Raw genomic sequence first — 19,613 nt, forward strand, 5'->3', positions numbered from 1 at the left:
ACCCTTCCTCCTCAGAGTGCAGGCGGCTGTTCAATGACACCCTTGATGCTGGCATCACTCAGAAAATGACCCTGTGAATGCATCGAGGGAGGACAGTGTTACCAACCCTCCAGGACTGCCCTAGAGTCTCCTGGTATTAAAGAACAATTTGCAGAGCATTGCTAGGAGCAACACAGGAGAGAAGTAATATTTCAAGACAATTCTGCTTTTCACTAAAAGACAAATTCTTTGAACGCTTATTAGTTATAAAAATATTGGAAGTGGAAAAAAAAATAGCTGTTTGATACAAGGTCTATCATTATCCAAACGGTTAATTAAAAGTCTATTCTGTTTCTGATTGGCCTGGGAAAGTGGCATGCCCTGACGATGGGCATGTTGGCTGTCCAATAGCAGAAGTGTAAGGATGGAGTAGTTGGAGGCACGGTCCTGATATCCCTGTCCAGCCGCAGTTAGCAACCCTGAATAATGGCCACTACTATTCCTGAAATTAAATGTTGCCCCTGTTGCGTAGCCACCAATTCCATCCCACTCCCTGTCGACTGCCTGGGGCTGAACCAGACTGCTTGCAACCTTGGTGTCACATGACCCCCATGATGAACTTCCGACCACATATTTGCACCACCACCAAGATCGCTTTTTTCCCACCTTCATATCAGCTGACTTTGCCCCTAACCCACCTCATTTGCTGCTGAAATTCTCATTCATGTCTTTGTTACCTTTGGACTTGACTTAAATGCATTCCTGGCTAGTCTCCTATACCCTACCCTCCCTAAACATGAGGTCATCGAACTCCGCTGCCTTAATCACAGCAGGTCCCCATTCATCCATCGTCCCATGCTTGCTGACCTATGTTGATTCCTGGTAAAACAACGCTATCATTTTGAAACTCTCACCCTTGTTAACAAAATACCTCGACTCACCCTTCCCCATCTCAATAACTCCTCCAATCCCAGGGATACTGGCACTCATCTAATTCTGACCTCTTGTGCATCCCCGATTTTAATTGCTCCACCGTTGGTGGCTATGCCTTTAGCTGGCTGGAGGCCCTTACTCTGGAATTCCCTCCTTAAACCTCACTGCCTCTCACTCCTTAGAACCTACCTCTTTGACCAAGCGCCCCAATATTTCGTAATGTGGCTCAATGTCTAATTATACTTTGTAACTCTCCTGTGAAGCCTTGGGAAGTTTTATTACATTGAAGGTACCATATATTTATAAATTATTATCGAATGGACACCCACACAACTGGGCATCAGCTGCAGTTCAGAGGCCAAGGGAAAGCAGCTGAGAAAAATCCTCTAAGAAATCAGTGGCAATAGGGAATGAATCAAGTAAATCATTCTTTAATTTGGTTTTCCATGATACACAATTTTTTAAATCTCATTATTCACTGACCTTGAAAGACAATATATTCACATATCTACTTGCGTTTATATAGTGTTATGTCATGCCCCCAGAACAGTCTGAAGTGTTTCACAGCCAATGAGCTATTTTGAATTGAAGTTATGCGGTTCTGAGCAGCAGCTGATTTACACACAGCAACATCCCACAGGGATCAAACAGGACGAGTGGTCAGTTGATCTCTTGTCGGCTGAGAGAGAACCTTGCTTCCTGGAAGCCAGACCCGACAGTTTGATTTCTGCAATGGAATCTTAAGATGCCCACGTCAACAGCTAGAGAGAAAGTTAGTTTCATTTAAAAAGAAAAGGTACATTCAGCAGGTTAAAACCAGTTCAGGAAACTGACGAAGGCACCGTTCAGGTGGCTTTTAAGGGATGTTTTGGGAAATACAGTGAGGGCAGGGGAGGTTATGGATGGAAAACATAAATAAATGTCAAAACAACTTAATATGGGAGTCATAAACATATAGAACCATGTGTTGGTATTAGCATATGGGGAAGGATAAAAATACATCACTAGGTCAATAAACTCTTCATTCAGTCCAATACATATCATGACACACTGGTTATGAACTTGTCTGTGTTATTAACCCCAACACTGTACAAATTTGATTTGGAGAGTCTGTGCCCTGGTGAACACAATTAAGAACAGCGAATGCTAGAGGTCAGGTCAGTGAGTATCTGAAACAGAAAGCTACATTAATGTTCAGGACAGGGCTGTGTTTTTTTAGAACTGGTAGTCATGCGATAGATACCCTGATACAAGACTGACCGTAGAGAGGGTGTGAAGCTTCCATTTCCCACACCAGCCGCACCAAAGGTTGCTAATTTAGTCCATTTGTCCTAATTTATGGGCAATTTGCCTTAAGCTGTTGACTCCCACCCTGTAGGAACTGTATTGAGCTCACCACAAACTGATTTGAAGTGTTAAAACCAGTCGAGGGACTTTCATTCCATCAGTCAGTGTTAGGTTTAATCCCAGTAATGAAGAGTATGCAACCCACTGCAGCATCAGTCTCCTCCCACATAATTACAATTATGGGTTACAATTACAAAAACAGCTTTGCAGTAGAAATGGTTTAAGATATTCTGTTGCTGCAAGTTGTGGACAGCCCATGGTTCTTCAATCGAAGCATGTCCGTTACTGTTGATTTTTAACCTTTGCTGTATGGTGTGGAGATTATGCAGATCCAGCACACTGATAGGCAAAGGCAAAACTTGTTCAGCTGTTTAACAACAGTGGCCTCTGGAGGCTGTGTACTGGAACTGCACTAAATACTCCCTTCATAAAGTAAAGGAAGTAAAATTTTGAATAAACTCCCTAAGGAAGACATATGCCTTAAGTAAAGACACCTGTCCATACTGCCTGGCCTAACCAAGGTTGGAAATTCCACCATCACACCAGAACATGAGTGGAAAAAACACACACACACAAATAAGATATGACAATGGCTGATGTTCTGCATCAAAGGTTTAAACTCGAGACTCACAGTAAGGTCGGTTCCTTGCTAAAAAGTTTTGTTCAGCATTGAACTTAAGGATGCCTGACTTTTCCTTTTTCTAAATTATAACCAGAGGTTAGAAAACTTTAAGAAGACTGTGGGCTCAAATACACGTACAAACAAACTTCAGAGTGCAGCACTGAGGGCTCATTGCTGTGCTGGGAGGCTCCATTCCCATGGACAAGATGTTAAATCCACGTCCCGTTAAGGTGGATCTTAAACAGCCCGTGACACTCTCCAAAGTGAGGTGGCCTGGCTGGCTTTATTTCTTCAACAGAGAAACAGATTAATTGGACATTCAGCTCACTGATGATTGTGGGATTTGGCTGGTGCATTTGCTACCTGCTTTCAAAACAAAATGTTTGCGGACGTTTCAACACTATCGACTGTAAAGTAATCCTATCGGGAATCATTTTTAGTATTAGCACACATTTTAATCCTGGCCCTAAAGAAACAGAACGCTCCATCTCATTTGCTGACACAGAGATTGGCACTTGACAGATTAATCATTAATATTAAAACTAATTAAAAACTGCTGCAGCCATCTATAAAATTAAAAAATTCCAAAACAATTCAGAAGCTAACACTGTTTCTAATTTTACCCTCTTCTCTCCAGTAGACAGTGACTCAGTCTGCTCTTGGGGTCAGCCCTGTGGCTACACTAATGGAGGCCATGACACCGGCTGAAAAATCTTTCCCCATCCTGCAACGTCATGACAGGAGGGCGGGTGATCTGCTCCTGAGCCTCTGCTGTTTGCAGGATGGCGAGAGCAGAATGAGATTCATTTCCCCAACAGCCCCACCGCCCTAGTGAAGAAATAGCAGGCAGTGTCTGCGCCTCAGTGTCTCAACCTGATATAACACCAATACAACTCGCCGAAACAGAAGTCAACCACAGTGATAGCAATCTTAATTTTGACAAAATAGCCATTACTACCAGCAGGCTGAACAGCTTTTGGAAGGAGACAAGCCAGGGTAAGCTTTGAAGCCAGCACTGGGACTGGCAGCCAGGCAAGGAGTCGAGAATATAAAAACAAAAATAAAAACAAAAAACTGCGGATGCTGGAAATCCAAAACAAAAACAGAAATACCTGGAAAAACTCAGCAGGTCTGGCAGCATCGGCGGAGAAGAGTACAGTTGACGTTTCGAGTCCTCATGACGCTGCTTTTCCATGATATGCCACACCCACTTTGTTACACTTCTATAAGGGAAACCCCGTCCTGGATTTGCCCTTTTCAAAAACTAATTCGCCTGCTGGGTATTGCCGGCACTTCTGAGCCCTCCTGACTTGAATTCTTTTGTAGGCAGCACAAAGATCATGACTCATTCACCATTTGCCGCGAGACTTCATTCTGTCTTATAATACTTTCTTTCTAAAGGCTACTTTAATAGATCTGGAATTATTCAATATCAAAATCCTGAGGGGGTTCCTGAACAGCATTCAAGCTCAAGGACAAAAGAGCGATGATTTGAGGTAATCCTGGGATATTCAGCCGCCAGGAAGACGTCCCTGACCCACCACAAGTTCTCTTCGTCCCTGTTGTGCGTTTATTGCGTAACTTGAGCGTTTGTCAGTCCGTTGTCTGCTTCATTCTACCGACAATCCTCTCCTCCATCACGTACCTCTGACTATTTTGGAACAGTAGTAAATATCCTCAGCCCGTGCATGGCTTGGATTTCATCTTTTAATGCCTGTAATAAGAAAAAGAAAAAGAGAACCTGCATTTATAAAGCACCTTCCACAGCCTCAAGATGCCCTATCGCATTTTTGGGAGATTCAGTGATGGTAATGCAATTGAACATCAAGGGACAGTGGTTGGATTCTCTCTTGTTGGGGATGGCCATTGCCTGACACTTGCGTGACGCGAATGTTACTTGCCACTTGTCAGCCCAAGCCTGGATATTGTCTAGGTCTTGCTGCATTTGGACATGAACTGCTTCAGTATCTGAGGAGTTGCGAATGGTGCTGAACATCGTGCAATCATCAGTGAACATCCCCACTTCTGACCTTATGACAGAAGGAAGGTCATTGATGAAGCGGCAGAATATGGTTGGGCCAAGAGCACTACCCTGGGGAACTCCTGTGGTGATGTCCTGGAGCTGAGGTGACTGACCTCCAACAACCACAATCACCTTCCTTTGTGCTAGGTATAACTCCAACCAGTGGAGAGTATTCCCCCTGATTCCCATTGACTCCAGTTTTGCTCGGGCTCCTTGATGCCACACTCTGTCAAATGTGGTCTTGATGTCAAGGGCAGTCACTCTCACCTCACCTCTGGAGTTCAGCTCTTTTGTCCATGTTTGTACCAAGGCTGTAATGAGGTCAGGAGCTGAGTGGCCCTGGCAGAACCCAAACTGAGCGTCAGCGAGCAGGTTATTGCTAAGCAAGTGCCGCTTGATAGCACTATTGATGACCCCTTCCCTTTACTTTACTGATGATGGAGAGTAGACTGATGGGGCGGTAATTAGCCGGGTTGGATTTGTCCTACTTTTTGTGTACAGGACATACCTGGGCAATTTTCCACATAGCCGGGCAGATGCCAGTGTTGTAGCTGTACTGGAACAGCTTGACCAGGGGTACAGCAAGCTCTGCAGCACAAGTCTTCAGTACTATTGTCAGAATATTGTCAGGGCCCATAGCCTATGCAACATCCAGTGCCTTCAGCCAATTCTTTATATCACATGAGTGAATTGAATTGGCTGAAGACTGGCATCTATGATGCTGGGGACCTCTGGAGGAGGCCGCGATGGATCATCCACTCTGCACTTCTGGCTGAAGACTGTAGCAAATGCTTCAGCCTCATCTTTTGCACTGATGTGCTGGGCTCCTCCATCACTGAGGATGGGGATATTTGTGGAGCCTCCTCCTCCAGGGAGTTGTTTAATTGTCCACCATCATTCATGACTGGATGTGGCAGGACCGCAGAGCTTAGATCTGATCCGTTCCTTGTGCGATCGCTTAGCTCTGTCTATCACTTGCTGCTAATGCTGTTTGGTACACAAGTAGTCTTGTGTTGTGGCTTCACCAGGTTGACACCTCATTTCAAGTTATGCCTGGTGCTGCTCCTGGCATGCCCTCCTGCACTCTTCATTGAACCAGGGTTGATCCCCTGGCTTGATGGTAATGGTAGAGTGGGGTATATGCCGGGCCATGAGGTTACAGATTGTGTTTGAGTGCAATTCTGCTGCTGATAGCCCACAGCGCCTCATGGATGCCCAGTCTTGAACTGCTAGATCTGTTCGAAATCTATCCCATTTAGCACAGTGGTAGTGCCACACAACACGATGGAGGGTATCCTCGATATGAAGGCGGGACTTCATCTCCACAATGACTGTGTGGTGGTCACTCCTACCAATACTGTCATGGACAGATGCATCTGGTTACAGATTGTGTTTGAGTATTCTGTAGATATGGTTGATGGGGTAAATAGATTAAAAGATATGGTGGTCAATAAACAGTTTTTTGATTCGTTCATGAGATGTGGGCGTCGCTGGCTAGGCCAGTATTTATTGCCCATCCCTAATTGCCCTTGTTCAGAGGGCAATTAAGAGTGAACCACATTCCTGTGGGTCTGGAGTCACATGTAGGCCAGACCAGGTAAGGGACAGCAGGTTTCCTTCCCTAAAGGACATTAGTGAACCAGATGGATTTTTAATGACAACCAGCAATGGTTTCGTGGTCATCATCAGACTTTTAACTCCAGATTTTTGTTGGATTCAAATTTCACAATCTGTTGTGGTGGTATTCGAACCAGAGTCCCCAGAGGATTACCCTGGGTCTCTGGAATAGTAGTCCAGTGACAATAACACTATGCCACCACCTCCCCCAAGTGGGAAACATTTAAAGAAACAATTCAAAATGTTCAGCAAAATTACACTACATTGAAAAATGAAAGACTCAAGTGAGAAAGATCCATTTGTGGCTTACTAAAAAGGTTAAGGATAGTATTAGATTAAAAGGTTTATAATGCTGTAAAGAATAGTAGTAAGTCTGAGGACTGGGAGTGTTTTAGAAACTAGCAAAGGGCACCAGAGTTGATCAAAAAGTAGAACATAGAATATGAGAGAACCAGCCCACGATTTAAAACAGATTACAAGAGCTTCTACAAGTACATATAAAGGAAGAGAGCAACTAAAGTAAACATTGGTCCCTTAGAAGAGGAAACAGGAGAAATTATCATGGGGAAACGATGAAATGGCAAAGACCTTGAACAAATATTTTGTGTCTGTCTCGACAGCAGAAGACATAAGTTTACTTACCAGAGAAAGAGGGTAACCTTGGGGCTATTAAGAGTGAGGAAATTAAGGTGATTAATATCAGCAGAAAAATACTGGAGAAACTCAAGGGGCTAAAATGCAACAAGTGCCCGGGACAGAACGTGAGTATTGCTGATAAAAAAAAAGAGACTTTTTTGTCAAAACTTTCGATCTTGCACTCATCAGGGCAATTCACAGGAAAATACCAAATGCAAAGGGAATAATCATTTATTATATACGAGAAATGAGTGCTGATCGGTTGGTAAGGGAGCTCTAATCAGTCGAGATGTTGCCATGGAGAATGCACTGACTGACAGTTAACTGCCAAGCTTTGTTTGAAATTTAAACCAGTCAGCTTGACACTCATTGGTCAAGGTAGCGCCTTGAGGAATGAACAAGCGAATGGCTGTCACTTATTTTGTTTAGCTGAAAGAGGCACAATGTGTGTACATGTTTATATTTACTTATATATTGTCACGACCGATCCCCGGACAAAGTCAATTTGTTAAATTCCTGGACGAGATCCCAATTTGTTGCGACCAGGGGGGGACCCCAATTAGTTATGATCCCAGGTGAGGAGCAATGAGCTGGCTCCCCTCTTTATTCAACCCCCTCAGTTGGTCACAACAAGGTTAGTTTAAAAATCTCTTCCCCGTGGGTACCTTTTATTTTCCCCAGTCCAAAACGTATTTATTTTTTATTTAGGAACCAATTTAGCCAGGCTTCCTTGAGTCAAAGAAAGAGTGAGGTTATTAATTACTAAAACCCGAGAAAAATAATAAGACCAGTACGCATACGCAAAGATCAGAAATGAGGAGCTGAGTCCAAATAAAAGTTCTTAAAAATTACAAATCAGTCCTTTGCTTGTCCGTGAGGCATAGATAAAGGAATGTTCAGCCGTTAAGTTGGGTGATTCAGGCAGAGCTGACTTCGGCAGTTGCACGGTCAGTTCGAGACACTTGGTTCTGCAGGGTAGCTGAAAAGGCTATTCCACTTCCCTTTTTGTGACTTCTGCTGACCCTTGTCTCCAGCAACAGAGATGGAGGCTTTGCCTGCAAACTGCAAGGGGTGACTGGTTGGTCATAAAGTCATAGAGGTCTACAGCACAGAAAAAGGCCCTTCGGCCCGTCGAGTCTGCACCAGTCAAAACAACTACCTAACTATTCTAAACCCATTTTCCAGCACCAGGCCCATAGCCTTGTATGCCAAGGCATCGCAAGTGCACATCCAAATACTTCTTAAATGTTATGAGGGTTTCTGCCTCTACCACCCTTTCAGGCAGTGAGTTCCAGATTCCCACCACCCTCTAGGTGAAAAAATTCTTCCTCACATCCCCTCTAAACCTCCGGCCCCTTACCTTAAATCTATGCCCCCTGGCTATTGATCCCTCCACCAAGGGGAAAAGTTCCTTCCTATCTACGCCCCTCATAATTTTATACACCTCAATCATGTCCCCCCTCAATCTCCTCTGCTCCAGGGAAAATAACCCCAGTCTATCCAATCTCTCCTCATAACTAAAACTCTCCAGCCCAGGCAACATCCTGGTAAATCTCCTCTGCACTCTCTCTAGTGCAATCACATCCTCCCTATAATGCGGATTCCAGAACTGTATGCAATACTCAAGCTGCGGCCTAACCAGCATTTTATACAGTTCCAGCATAACCTTCCTGCTCTTAAATTCTATGCCTTGGCTAATAAAGGCAAGTATCCCATCTAACTTCTTAACCACCTTATCTACCTGTCCCGCTACCTTAAGGGACCGGTGGACTGCACACCAAGGTCTTTCTGATCCTCGGTACTTCCCAGGGTCCTTCCATTCATCATGTATTCCCGTGCCTTGTTTGTCCTGCCCAAGTGCATCACCTCACACTTATCCGGGTTATATTCCATTTGCCACTGATCAGCCTATCTGACCAGCCCGTCTATATCCTCCTGTAATCTAAGGCTATCCTCCTCACTATTTACCACTCTACCAATTTTCGTGTCATCTGTGAACTTACTGATCAACCCTCCTACATTCAAGTCTAAATCGTTTATATATACCACAAACAGCAAGGGACCCAACACCAATCCCTTTGGAACTTCACTGGACACATGCATTGAGTCACAAAAACACCCCTCGACCATCACCCTCTGCTTCCTGCCACTCTGCCAATTCTGGATCCAATTTGTCAAATTGCCTTGGATCCCATGGACTCTTACCTTCGTTATCAGTCTCCCATGCAGGATCTTATCAAAAGCCTTACTGAAGTCCAAGTAGACTATGTCAAGTGCATTGCCCTCATCTACACACCTGGTCACCTCTTCGAAAAATTCAGTCAAATTGGTCAGACATGACCTCCCCTTAACAAAACCATGCTGACTGTCCTTGATTAATGCCTGCCTCTCCAAGTGTAGATTAATTCTGTCCCTCAGAATTGCTTCCAATAGTTTCCCCACCACTGAGGTTAGACTGACTGGCCTGTAGTTCCCTGGTTTAACCCTTCCTCCCTTCTTGAATAACGGTACCACATTAGCTGTCCTCCAGTCCTTTGGCACCTCTCCTGTGGCCAGAGAGGTATTGAAAATTATTGCCAGCTATCTCCTCCCTTGCCTCACTCAACAGCCTGGGATACATTTCATCCAACCTGGAGATTTACCTACTTTTAAGCCTGCCAGGCCACTTAGAAACTCTTCCCTTTCTAAATTGATTTCTTTAATTATATCTCAGTTCTTTGCCTGATTTCCATACCCATGTCATCCCTCTCACTTGTAAACACCAACACAAAGTATTCAATTAGAACCCTACCTACGGCTTCCGGCTCCACACACAAATTACCACTATTGTCCTTAATGGGCCCTACTCTTTCCCTAGTTATCCTCTTACTTTTAATGTACTTGTAAAATAACTTTGGATTTTCCTTTATTTTGCCTGCCAATATTTCTTCATGCCCCCTTTTTGCTCTCTTAATTTCCTTTTTAAGATCCTCCCCTACACATTCTATACTCCTCTAGGGCTTCTGCTGTTTTGAGCCCTCGGTTTCTGCCATAAGCCTCCCTTTTTCTCTTTATCCAATCCTGTATATCCCTCGACATCCAGGGTTCCTTGGATTTGTTGGTCCCACCCTTTGTCTTTACTGGAATATGTTGGCCCTGTACACTCCCAATTTCCTTCTCGAATGAGTCCCACTGCTCTGACGCAGATTTACCTAAAAGTAGCTGCTCCCAGTCCACTCTGGCCAAATCATATCTGATCTTATTAAAATCGGCCTTCCCCCAATTTAGAACTCTGATTTCTGGCCCGTCCTTGTCCTTTTCCATAACAACTTTGAATCTAACGGAGTTATGATCACTATCTGCAAAATGCTCCCCCACTGATAACTCTACCACTTGCCCAGCTTCATTCCCTAAAATTAAGTCCAGCACCCCCCCACCAGGTCTTTCTTCCTATTTCTTTCACTCACCAACATTGCTCTGCAGCCAGCTTTTAAGCCATTTTTCCCTGTATATTTCCAGGAGGGGAGGGGGGTGGGCAGGATGCTGTGCCCAGAGTCCATTTCTTTTTCTTCCCAGACCATTTACACATTGGGATATAAATCAATAGGAGATGGATTTTTGGGTGGCCGCTGAGACGCGTAAGTCAGTCTTTTGGCTCCGCAACCACAGGAGATTAAAGTTCAGTCTTCTGCATCTTTCCTATCTCCCTTTTAATTGTCTCTGCTCGAAGAAGGCCATGACACCTTTTCAGGTGCGACATTCCATTTTCTCTCAGGACAGGTCTGTCACTATAATGCATATAAGAATTACCCAGAAAGTGGTCACTTTACATTATCAGACATCTTTTGCTCAGAGTCTTTGCCTGTACGTCTTGTAAAAAACACAGGTCTTCCTTAAAAAGTTCAATATGCCCACAAGTATTTTGTGGTTGTAATCTGCTTTTTATGACAATATTTGCAATCTATATTCATGACTTAGACGAAGAAACAGAGAGTAATTGGGGGGGCGGGGTAACTTCCAACCTCCAGAGCGTCATATTTGGGGGGGGCGGTACCCCAAAAATGCTCTGGGGTCCCCCTCCACAGATAAGGTTCACATGGCAATTACCTGGGAAGTGCAAATTACCTCTGGGCAATTGCCCTGCACTGGGAACCATCCGAAAATGCGATTTAAATTGCAAACTCCGGATGATTCCGCGTGTGTTATATCAATAGTTACCCAGCAAACATTAAAAGGATTAAAACCATTTAACTTCTGGGTAACAATTGTATAGACCCACATCAAACCCCCATGTGGCACCCCCCCCATTCCTCCACCCCACCCCACCAACCACCTAATGACTCTCCCCAACCCGACTGCCTCCACCCCACTAACCCTCGAGCAGGATTCCCCACCCTCACGGGATTTCACCCCTCATGGGAATCTCCCCTCCCCAAGACCCGACTCCCAACTTTCAACCCCCTGGAGGCCCAACCTGACCACCGCCCCCCCACCCCCCCGACCTGAACACGTCATCCCTGAGAACTGACCTAATTCCCACTCCCGATACCTCACTCCAACCCCACACCCCAAGGCCTGACTCGACCCTCTGGCCTGTCAAATACCTTTAAACTTGGCTGAACTGTTAACTTATCTGGTTTGCGGCAGCTAGTGCCATAAAAAAGGAGGCCTGGCCTCCTTACATCTGACGCTACAGCCCTCGGGATGTGTTACACTGCCTGGATCTGCCTGGCCTGAGTTGGAAGGTAGGATCGAAAAATATTTTGGTTAAGAAAGTAGGAGCGGAGTGGCAATCCGATTCTGATTGGGCCTGAACATTCGTGAAGTGGCAATGTAGCGAAGTTTGCTGATGATACAAAGCTAGGTGAGAATTCAAGCTGCATTGAATACTGTTCTCAGTAGAAAGTAGACCTACATAAATGTTTATAAAAATTGTTTATGTGCATTTGGAAATCAGCAGCAAGTTCTGTACGTCCTATGAGGTGAGTGTAGCTTTCACTAGATTTAGTCTAAACTGGAAATGCTGGTTTAAGCATTAACGCTAAGCTGCATTGTGACCTTACACTCATTTGCCTCTTGCACCCACACCATCCCACAGAGAAACGTAAAGCTGCCAATACCTGATTAATCATCTGGTGTTGCTGGACAACTCGCTTTCCTTTAAACTCGATTGATTCCACATGGACTTCATACATGGCCCCGCATCCTCCTGTGGGAGAGAAAGCATCGCACTTAGTGGTCCTCCAACCTCTATGTCATACAACTGGTAGCACTGTGATTTGTGGATCACCACAGTGGTCTTAATGAAGAGAACTAAACAAGTTTAAGCCTGCCCTAATCTTTCCTTATACAGTTACATCAGTAATAGAGTGGGACTTTGGGTGCTTCGCATCCTTTCGGTATACTCAAGCCTACACCTTTTAAAAAAAGATCATTCTTGCGATGTAGGTGTCACTGGCAAATCCCCTAATTGCTGTTGGGGAGGGCTGCCTTCTTGCACTGCTGCAGCCAGTATTGTGAAGGTACACCCACAGCGTTGTTAGGGAGGGAGTTTCAGGATTTAGACCCTGTAACATAGTTGCAAATCAGGATGGTGTGTGACTTAGAGGTGGTGTACCTACTGCCCTTGTTCTTCTAGGTGGTAAAGGTGCTGCCAAAGAAGCCTTGGTGAGTTGTTGCAGTGCAACGATTGCCTGGCTTTGTCTATGGGTTGAAAGTTTAACATGCCCACGCAGTCAAAAATGGGAGCCAGGCGTCACCAGTGACAGCCCAATTGCAATAGCTGTCTTGGGACCTCAACCTGAACGCAATGATTTAAGGTGGTTCACTGGAGAAAGCATTTGTCAAATCTTTCTCAATGTACTGTCCTGCCGACTCAAACTACAAAGTATTAGCTGAGCAGTTCCGACCTAAGGTATCTTGACAGGCGTACAGGGGCATGCTGCTAATGTGCTTCTAAAGTCATCCCAGGATCAATGTCCTTGAAACTGTGAGCACCACCCAGGTGTGTGTGCAGTCCAGGTACCTTTTAATGCTGAACGTTTACAGTTCGATTAGAAAACTGTTATATCACTGCTCCTAGGCCAGTGGTCAATCCTTGCTCACAGGAAAAAATTGATCAAAGTGTTACAGTTACGTTGATACTGAGGCAGGAGTCACGCTGGGAACATACTTTAAAAACTACAGCTCAATCTCAAATCGATCACACTTTGCAATAGTTCCATCATAGACATGCTGCTGTCAATTGTCATTTCCTTTTTTTTAAATAACCTTTTCAGGTTCTCAATGCAGAGACTACTCAGTGAATTACTGTAAGAGACTAGTAAACAAGTGCAAGCCACAATTCAGGCCTGATCATTCCCTGCTTTCGCCACTCACGTTTATCCAGTGTCACCCCTCGAGATTGTTCCCCAAATGCAATTCCTCCATGCTGCCACCCACAGCTAGAGAGAGTTCTTTCTCCTCACACCCACATTCTTCACGCCAGCCTGTCTCCTCTAAGAGCTTGATTAGAGCTCCGTTAGACTTTTAAGTGAACAGAAGGCTCACGAGGCCAGTGTCTCACTCGAGGTGTCTGGTGGCTGCATGCAGACCGGAAGAGCACACACAAACACACGCGCACGCGCACACACACACACAATCCTTGGCACTCACCCCACACTCTCACACTTGTAATTTCCAGCTTGAGCTTACTAGATTGGGAGCAAGTTCCCTGAAAAGGTTCTCCGCCCTTCCACAGGTCAATTTAGCATCACAGCCCAACTATATATAACAGCAGAGATCAGCTCATTAACTGCACAAAGACTACTGATCCCAGGCTTGTATTAAAAGGCATTGGCACCAGCCCTTTAGGAGGTCGCCTTCAAGATGGCTCTGATACTGGTCAGAAACATGTCAACCGTCAGCACCGTGGGCAAAGTCCCCCTTCCCTCCTACACTCTTTAACTCTGGGCTGCGTTTATTTATTAACCTCACTTTGGATAAAAGCGTCAACGCCCCTTCTCAAATCTTCCGTTCGCTTCCCGAAAGTTAGTGCGTGACACACTAGTTTTCTATACTTGCCTGAAATATCCACAACTTTAACTGCTGAAGCACGTGGAAAATTTGTTCTTAAAATGGCTGCAATACGGACTTCGCCATTGGTCTGAGCTGACAAGGCTCTTCTTATTGTGCTGGAAAGCGCAAGTCTCTAGGAGTGAAAGAGCAGCCAGTTAACGGTCAGCTCTGTTCTGACATAACTTAGAGTGATTACATTGCTGCAGTCTAAGTAAAAGATTCAGACTTGATCAATGAAGAGAAAAAAAGTAAATTACACACGAGCAATCATTCCTCAGCATCTTTAAACACAGGATGAGACAATTTTTCATTGTACAGTAAACAGCACAGCAAGAGAACTACAGATCATTAGATACAGACTGACAGCTACAGGTGCTGCCCAGTTCCCCCAGTCTCATTCTCTCCACTTCCAAAGGCTTTACTGGGTCAGTTGTAGCAAGAAAACACTCCCTCACACCCACCCACACACCCCCTTGCCCCACCTCGCCCCTAATCCAACCCCCACAAACTCTAGCATCTCCTCTCTCATACCCACCATCACTTCCTCACCCCAACCCTCTTCTCCCCATCATTCTTCATCCCATCCACCACCCCTTCCTCTCCTCACCCACTACCCACTCCTTGCACCCTCCCCCTCCTCACCCACTACCCCCTTCCTCACCCCCCTCCTCCTCACCCCCTACCCCACTCTCCTCGCACAATCCCCCCTCCTTGCACCCTCCACCCTTCTCCATCCCTCTTCCTCCCCCACAACTCCTCCCTCCTCCCCACAGCAAAAACGCTCCCTACCCCTCCACAACCCAGCCACCACCCTACAACAGGCATTTCACCACCCTCCCCCACTACCCGCCACCCATTAATCACCGCTCCCTCTGCCCCACCACCTCAACCACTCCCCTCTCCAAGCCCTCCCCCACTCACCTCCCCAACCCCTCCCCCACTCACCTCCCCAACCCCTCCCCCCGTCACCGCCTCAACCCCTCCCCCTCACCGCCCCTCCCCCTCACCGCCCCTCCCCCATCACCGCCCCCCCCCATCACCGCCCCTCCCCAAACCCTCCCCTCCCCAAACCCTCCACTCCCCAAACCCTCCACTCCCCAAACCCTCCACTCCCCAAACCCTCCACTCCCCAAACCCTCCACTCCCCAAACCCTCCACTCCCCCTCCCCAAACACTCCCCTCCCCAAACCCTCCCCTCCCCCTCCCCAAACCCTCCCCTCACTGCCCCAACCCCTCCCACCTCAACGCCCCTCCCCCTCACCTCCCCAAATCCTCCCTCCCCCTCCCCTCTCCAAACCCTCCCCCCTCACCTCCCTATCCCCTCCCACCCTCACCTCCCCACCCCCTCCCCCCTCACCTCCCTACCCCTTCCCCCCTCACCTCCCCTACCCCCCTCACCCCCCCCACCTCCCCTACCCCCCTCACCCCCCCCACCTCCCCAACCCCCCTCCCCTCTCACCTCCCAAACCCCCATCCCCTCCCCAGCCCCTAACCCGCCTGCCCTTCCCCTCCTCGCCTCACCCCCCCCGACCCCTCACCCCCCCCCGACCCCTCACCCCCCCCCGACCCCTCACCTCCCCGACCCCTCACCTCCCCAACCCCTCACCCCCCCAACTCCTCACCACCCCAACCCCTCATCCCCCAACCCCCCACCTCCCCCCCACCTCCCCAACCCCCCCAACCCCTCACCCCTCACCTCCGACCCCTCACCTCCGACCCCTCACCTCCCCAACCCCTCACCTGCCTCCGCCCCTGTCCTCACGCGCCCCCAGTGCCTCCATGACCCCAGCTCGCCCCGGTCCCCCCGGGTTACTCACCGCCGCGCTGCCGCCCAGCGCCCTGAGCCGGGTGGCGGAATCCATTAGCGGGGTTGCGGCGCGGTCATTGTGACGTCAGTGCCGGGCTCGGCGCCGCCATTGCGTCACTGAAGCTGGAACCTGCTCTCTGTCGCCACCAGGCGGGGACAACGGGAATTACGCCGATTCATCAACTCTCCGCATCCCCTCCACCACCCTCCCCTCCCTCCCCCCCAGGTAACAGCCGTTCACCCCAATGTTTAGATCCTTTAACAACCTTCAAACAAAAGGAGGGAGGGAAAGGGGGAGGGGAGAAAGGGGGGGAGGGGAAGTGGCAGCCACATTCAATTATCCTCCAGCTTCCTCCCTCCCTAACTGCACTGTGGATGTACCTACACCACAGGGGCTGCAGCGGTTCAAGAAGGCAGCTCACCACCACCTTCTCAAGGGCAATGAGGATGGGCAATAAATACTGGCCCAGCCAGCGATGCCCACATCCTTTGAAAGAATAAAAAAATACACTGTGCATGGTTAAAAACAGCAACCCAACACCCTGAATCCGCCATATGAACACACTCGACCTCTCCCTCCAGCAGCACTGACTCACCCTATCTCAAAGCTGTCCTTGTCCCCTGTGTCATTTTATTCTTCCGACGCCTTAATAAGAAACCTTGTCTCTTTCTTTCAGGTGCTAAGGAACGCAAGTTTCCAACAACCCATTGATAACAACGCTCATGCCCGACCCTCCACCCCTTCCCGTCCCTCTAACCCCATCCCGTCTTCTAATCCCAGCCCCGTCTGCGTATTCACCCATACCCCCTGACCTTCCCCTCTCTGATATTAAACGTTCAGTACTCAGCAAAGGACTCAGTTTCATATCCTTACACTCTCACCTTAATGAATTCCGGGTTCGGCACGATGCTGAACTCTTCTTCCACGTCCCCCGTCCTTCCGAGCCTTTCACCAGCCTCCAGTATTCTCCCTCCACCTGGACCCCTCCCTCTGGCCTCTTACCCATTCTTGATCTTTTCATCGAGAACTGTCGGCATGAAATCGGCCGTCTCAATTTCTCTGTTCCTCTCACCCACTCTAACCTGTCTCCTTCTGAACTTGCTGCACTCCGTTCTCTCAGATTCAACCCTGACTTTATTATCAAACCTGCCAACAAGGGTGGTGCTGTTGTTGTGGGGTGTACTGACCTCTACCTCGCAGAGGCTGAGTGCCAACTCTCAGACACTTCCTCCTACCTCCCCCTGGACCATGACCCCACCACCGAACATCAAGTCATTGTTTCCAGGACTGTCACTGAACTCATCTCCTCCGGAGATCTTCCCTCCACAGCTTGTAACCTCATAGTTTCCCAGCCTCAGACAGCCCGCTTCTACCTCCTCCCCAAAATCCACAAACAGGACTGTCCTGGCAGACCGACCATGTCAGCCTGTTCCTGCCCCTGGGAACTCATTTCTTCCAATCTTGACTCCGTTCTTTCTCCCCTTGTCCAGTCTCTTCCCATCTACATCCGTGATTCCTCTGATGCCCTTCGTCATATCAACAATTTCCAGTTCCCTGGCCTCAACCACCTCCTCTTCACTATGGATGTCCAATCCCTCTACACCTCTATCCCCCAGTGGGATGATCTGAGGGCTCCCCACTTCTTCCTTGAACAGAAGTACAAATAATCCCCATCCACCACTACTCTCCTCCGTCTGGCTGAACTTGTTCTCTCACTGAACAATTTCTCCTTTAACTTATCTCACTTCCTCCAAATAAAAGGTGTGGCTATGGGTACCCGCATGGGCCCCAGTTGTGCCTGTCTCTTTATGGGGTATGTGGAACATTCCTTGTTCCAGTCCTACTCAGGCCCCCTCCCACAACTCTTTCTCCGGTACATTGATGACTGTTTCGGTGCTGCTTCATGCTCTCGTCTGGACCTGGAAAAATTTATTAATTTTGCTTCCAATTTCCACCCCTCCATCACCTTCACATGGTCCATCTCCAACACTTACCTTCCCTTCCTTAACCTCTCTGTGTCAATTTATAGTGATATTCACTACAAGCCCACCAACTCCCACAGCTACCTCGACTACAGCTCCTCACACCCTGATTTTTGTAAAGACTACATCCCATTGCCTCAGTTCCTTCGCCTCCATTGCATCTGTTCCGATGATGCCACTTTCCAATACGGCGCTTCTGACATGTCTTCCATATTCCTTAACCAAGGTTTCCCACCCACTGTGGTTGACAGGGCCCTCAACAGCATCCAACCCACCTCCTGTGCCTCTGCCCTCACACCTTCCCCTCCCTCCCAGAGCCAGGATAGGGTTCCCCTTTTCCTCACTTTTCACCCCACCAGCCTCCGCATTCGAAGGATCATCCTCCACCATTTCCACCAACTCCAGCATGATGCCATCACCAAACACATCTTCCCTTCACACCCTCCGTTGGTATTCCGTAGGGACCATTCCCTCCGGGACACCCTTGTCCATTCCTCCATCACCCCCAGCACCTCATCTCCCTCCCACGGCACTTTCTCATGCAATCGCAGAAGGTGCAACACCAGTTCCTTTATCTCCTTCCTCCTAACCGTCCAAGGGCCCAAACACTCCTTTCTGGTGAAGCAGCATTTCACTTGCAACTCCTTCAATTTAGTCTACTGCATTCGCTGCTCCCAATGCGGTCTCCTCTACACTGGAGACACCAAACGCAGACTGGGTGACCGCTTTGCGGAACACCTTTGGCATGTCCGCAAGCATGAGCCAGACTTCCCTGTCGTTTGTAATTTCGACACTCCACCCTGCTCTCATGCCCACATGTCCATCCTTGGCCTGCTGCATTGTTCCAGTGAAGCTCAACGCAAACTGGAGGAACACCACCTCATCTTCCGAATAGGCACTTCACAGCCTTCCGGACTTAACATTGAGTTCAACAACTTTAGACCATGAACTCTCTCCTCCATCCTCGCCCCCTTTATATCCACTTTTTTCAATATTCATTCTCATTTCTTAATTTTTATTTTTCATCCTATTTTTATTTAAATTCATTTTTATCTATTGTTTATTCTACTTTCAATCTTTTTTCCCACCACTGTCCCCTCCCCTACAAGGGCCATTTGTTACTCGCTCATGTTGTTCTGTCCAGAGTGCATACCCTTGTCCTGCCATTATCACATCCTGATCTCTGACCTTAATGCCACCATCAGCACCTCCTTTAGCCAGTATCACTATCATTAACACCCCTTTGTCCTTGACATCTATGGCAACTTCTCCTTTGCCTCTACCTATCACTGGCCTCCTATCCAACTTCACCTGCTCCAAACCCCTTAAACTGTATAAATTTCATTACATTTTACTTCTCTTTAGCTCTGAAGAAGAGTCATAAGGACTCGAAACGTTAACTCTTTTTTTTTTCTCCACAGATGCTGCCAGGCCTGCTGAGTTTTTCCAGCATTTTCTGTCTTTGTTTCAGATTTCCAGCAGCCACAGTATTTTGCTTTTACCCTGAATCATTGGAGTGACCAGAAGCAACACCATAGGTGATCGGTCAGTGGCTTGAATAACAACAGACTGATTCACATTTGTACACAAAGCGGTGTAGGTCGATGTTTTGCAAACAGCACGCACCAAGT

At 47.4% G+C, this 19,613-nt stretch overlaps 2 protein-coding genes and 1 long non-coding RNA gene across 4 annotated transcripts in view; 1 reads left to right on the top strand and 2 right to left on the bottom strand.

Annotated features, from left to right (window-relative positions):
* Positions 1–346, bottom strand: part of nudt7 (nudix (nucleoside diphosphate linked moiety X)-type motif 7) — a 40,286-nt gene extending 39,940 nt beyond the window's left edge. Inside the window, exon 1 of the mRNA XM_078544642.1 lies at positions 3–346. Coding sequence (XP_078400768.1) covers positions 3–55 — 53 coding nt within the window. The 5' untranslated portion in view covers positions 56–346. The remainder of the gene's footprint in view (positions 1–2) is intronic.
* On the top strand, positions 346–2,298 carry LOC144682223 (uncharacterized). The gene is made up of 2 exons (XR_013576972.1): positions 346–2,064; positions 2,210–2,298. It is a non-coding gene; the product is annotated as an uncharacterized LOC144682223 (long non-coding RNA).
* bola3 (bolA family member 3) lies at positions 2,214–16,139 on the bottom strand. 2 transcript variants are annotated; one of them, XM_078544646.1, is made up of 4 exons: positions 16,010–16,139; positions 14,199–14,325; positions 12,257–12,345; positions 2,214–4,595 (listed from the first exon to the last, which is right to left on the bottom strand). In XM_078544646.1, exons 1-4 carry the CDS (start codon positions 16,052–16,054, stop codon positions 4,533–4,535), a joined length of 324 nt encoding a protein of 107 aa, XP_078400772.1. In that variant the 5' UTR covers positions 16,055–16,139; the 3' UTR covers positions 2,214–4,532. The 2 variants fall into 2 exon arrangements, with proteins under 2 accessions (XP_078400772.1, XP_078400771.1); XM_078544645.1 differs by lacking the exon at positions 2,214–4,595 and adding an exon at positions 7,370–8,219.
* Positions 16,140–19,613: the final 3,474 nt, after the last annotated feature.

Source organism: Cetorhinus maximus, chromosome 6 (assembly GCF_964194155.1).
Source record: "Cetorhinus maximus chromosome 6, sCetMax3.hap1.1, whole genome shotgun sequence".
NCBI lineage: Eukaryota > Metazoa > Chordata > Chondrichthyes > Lamniformes > Cetorhinidae > Cetorhinus > Cetorhinus maximus.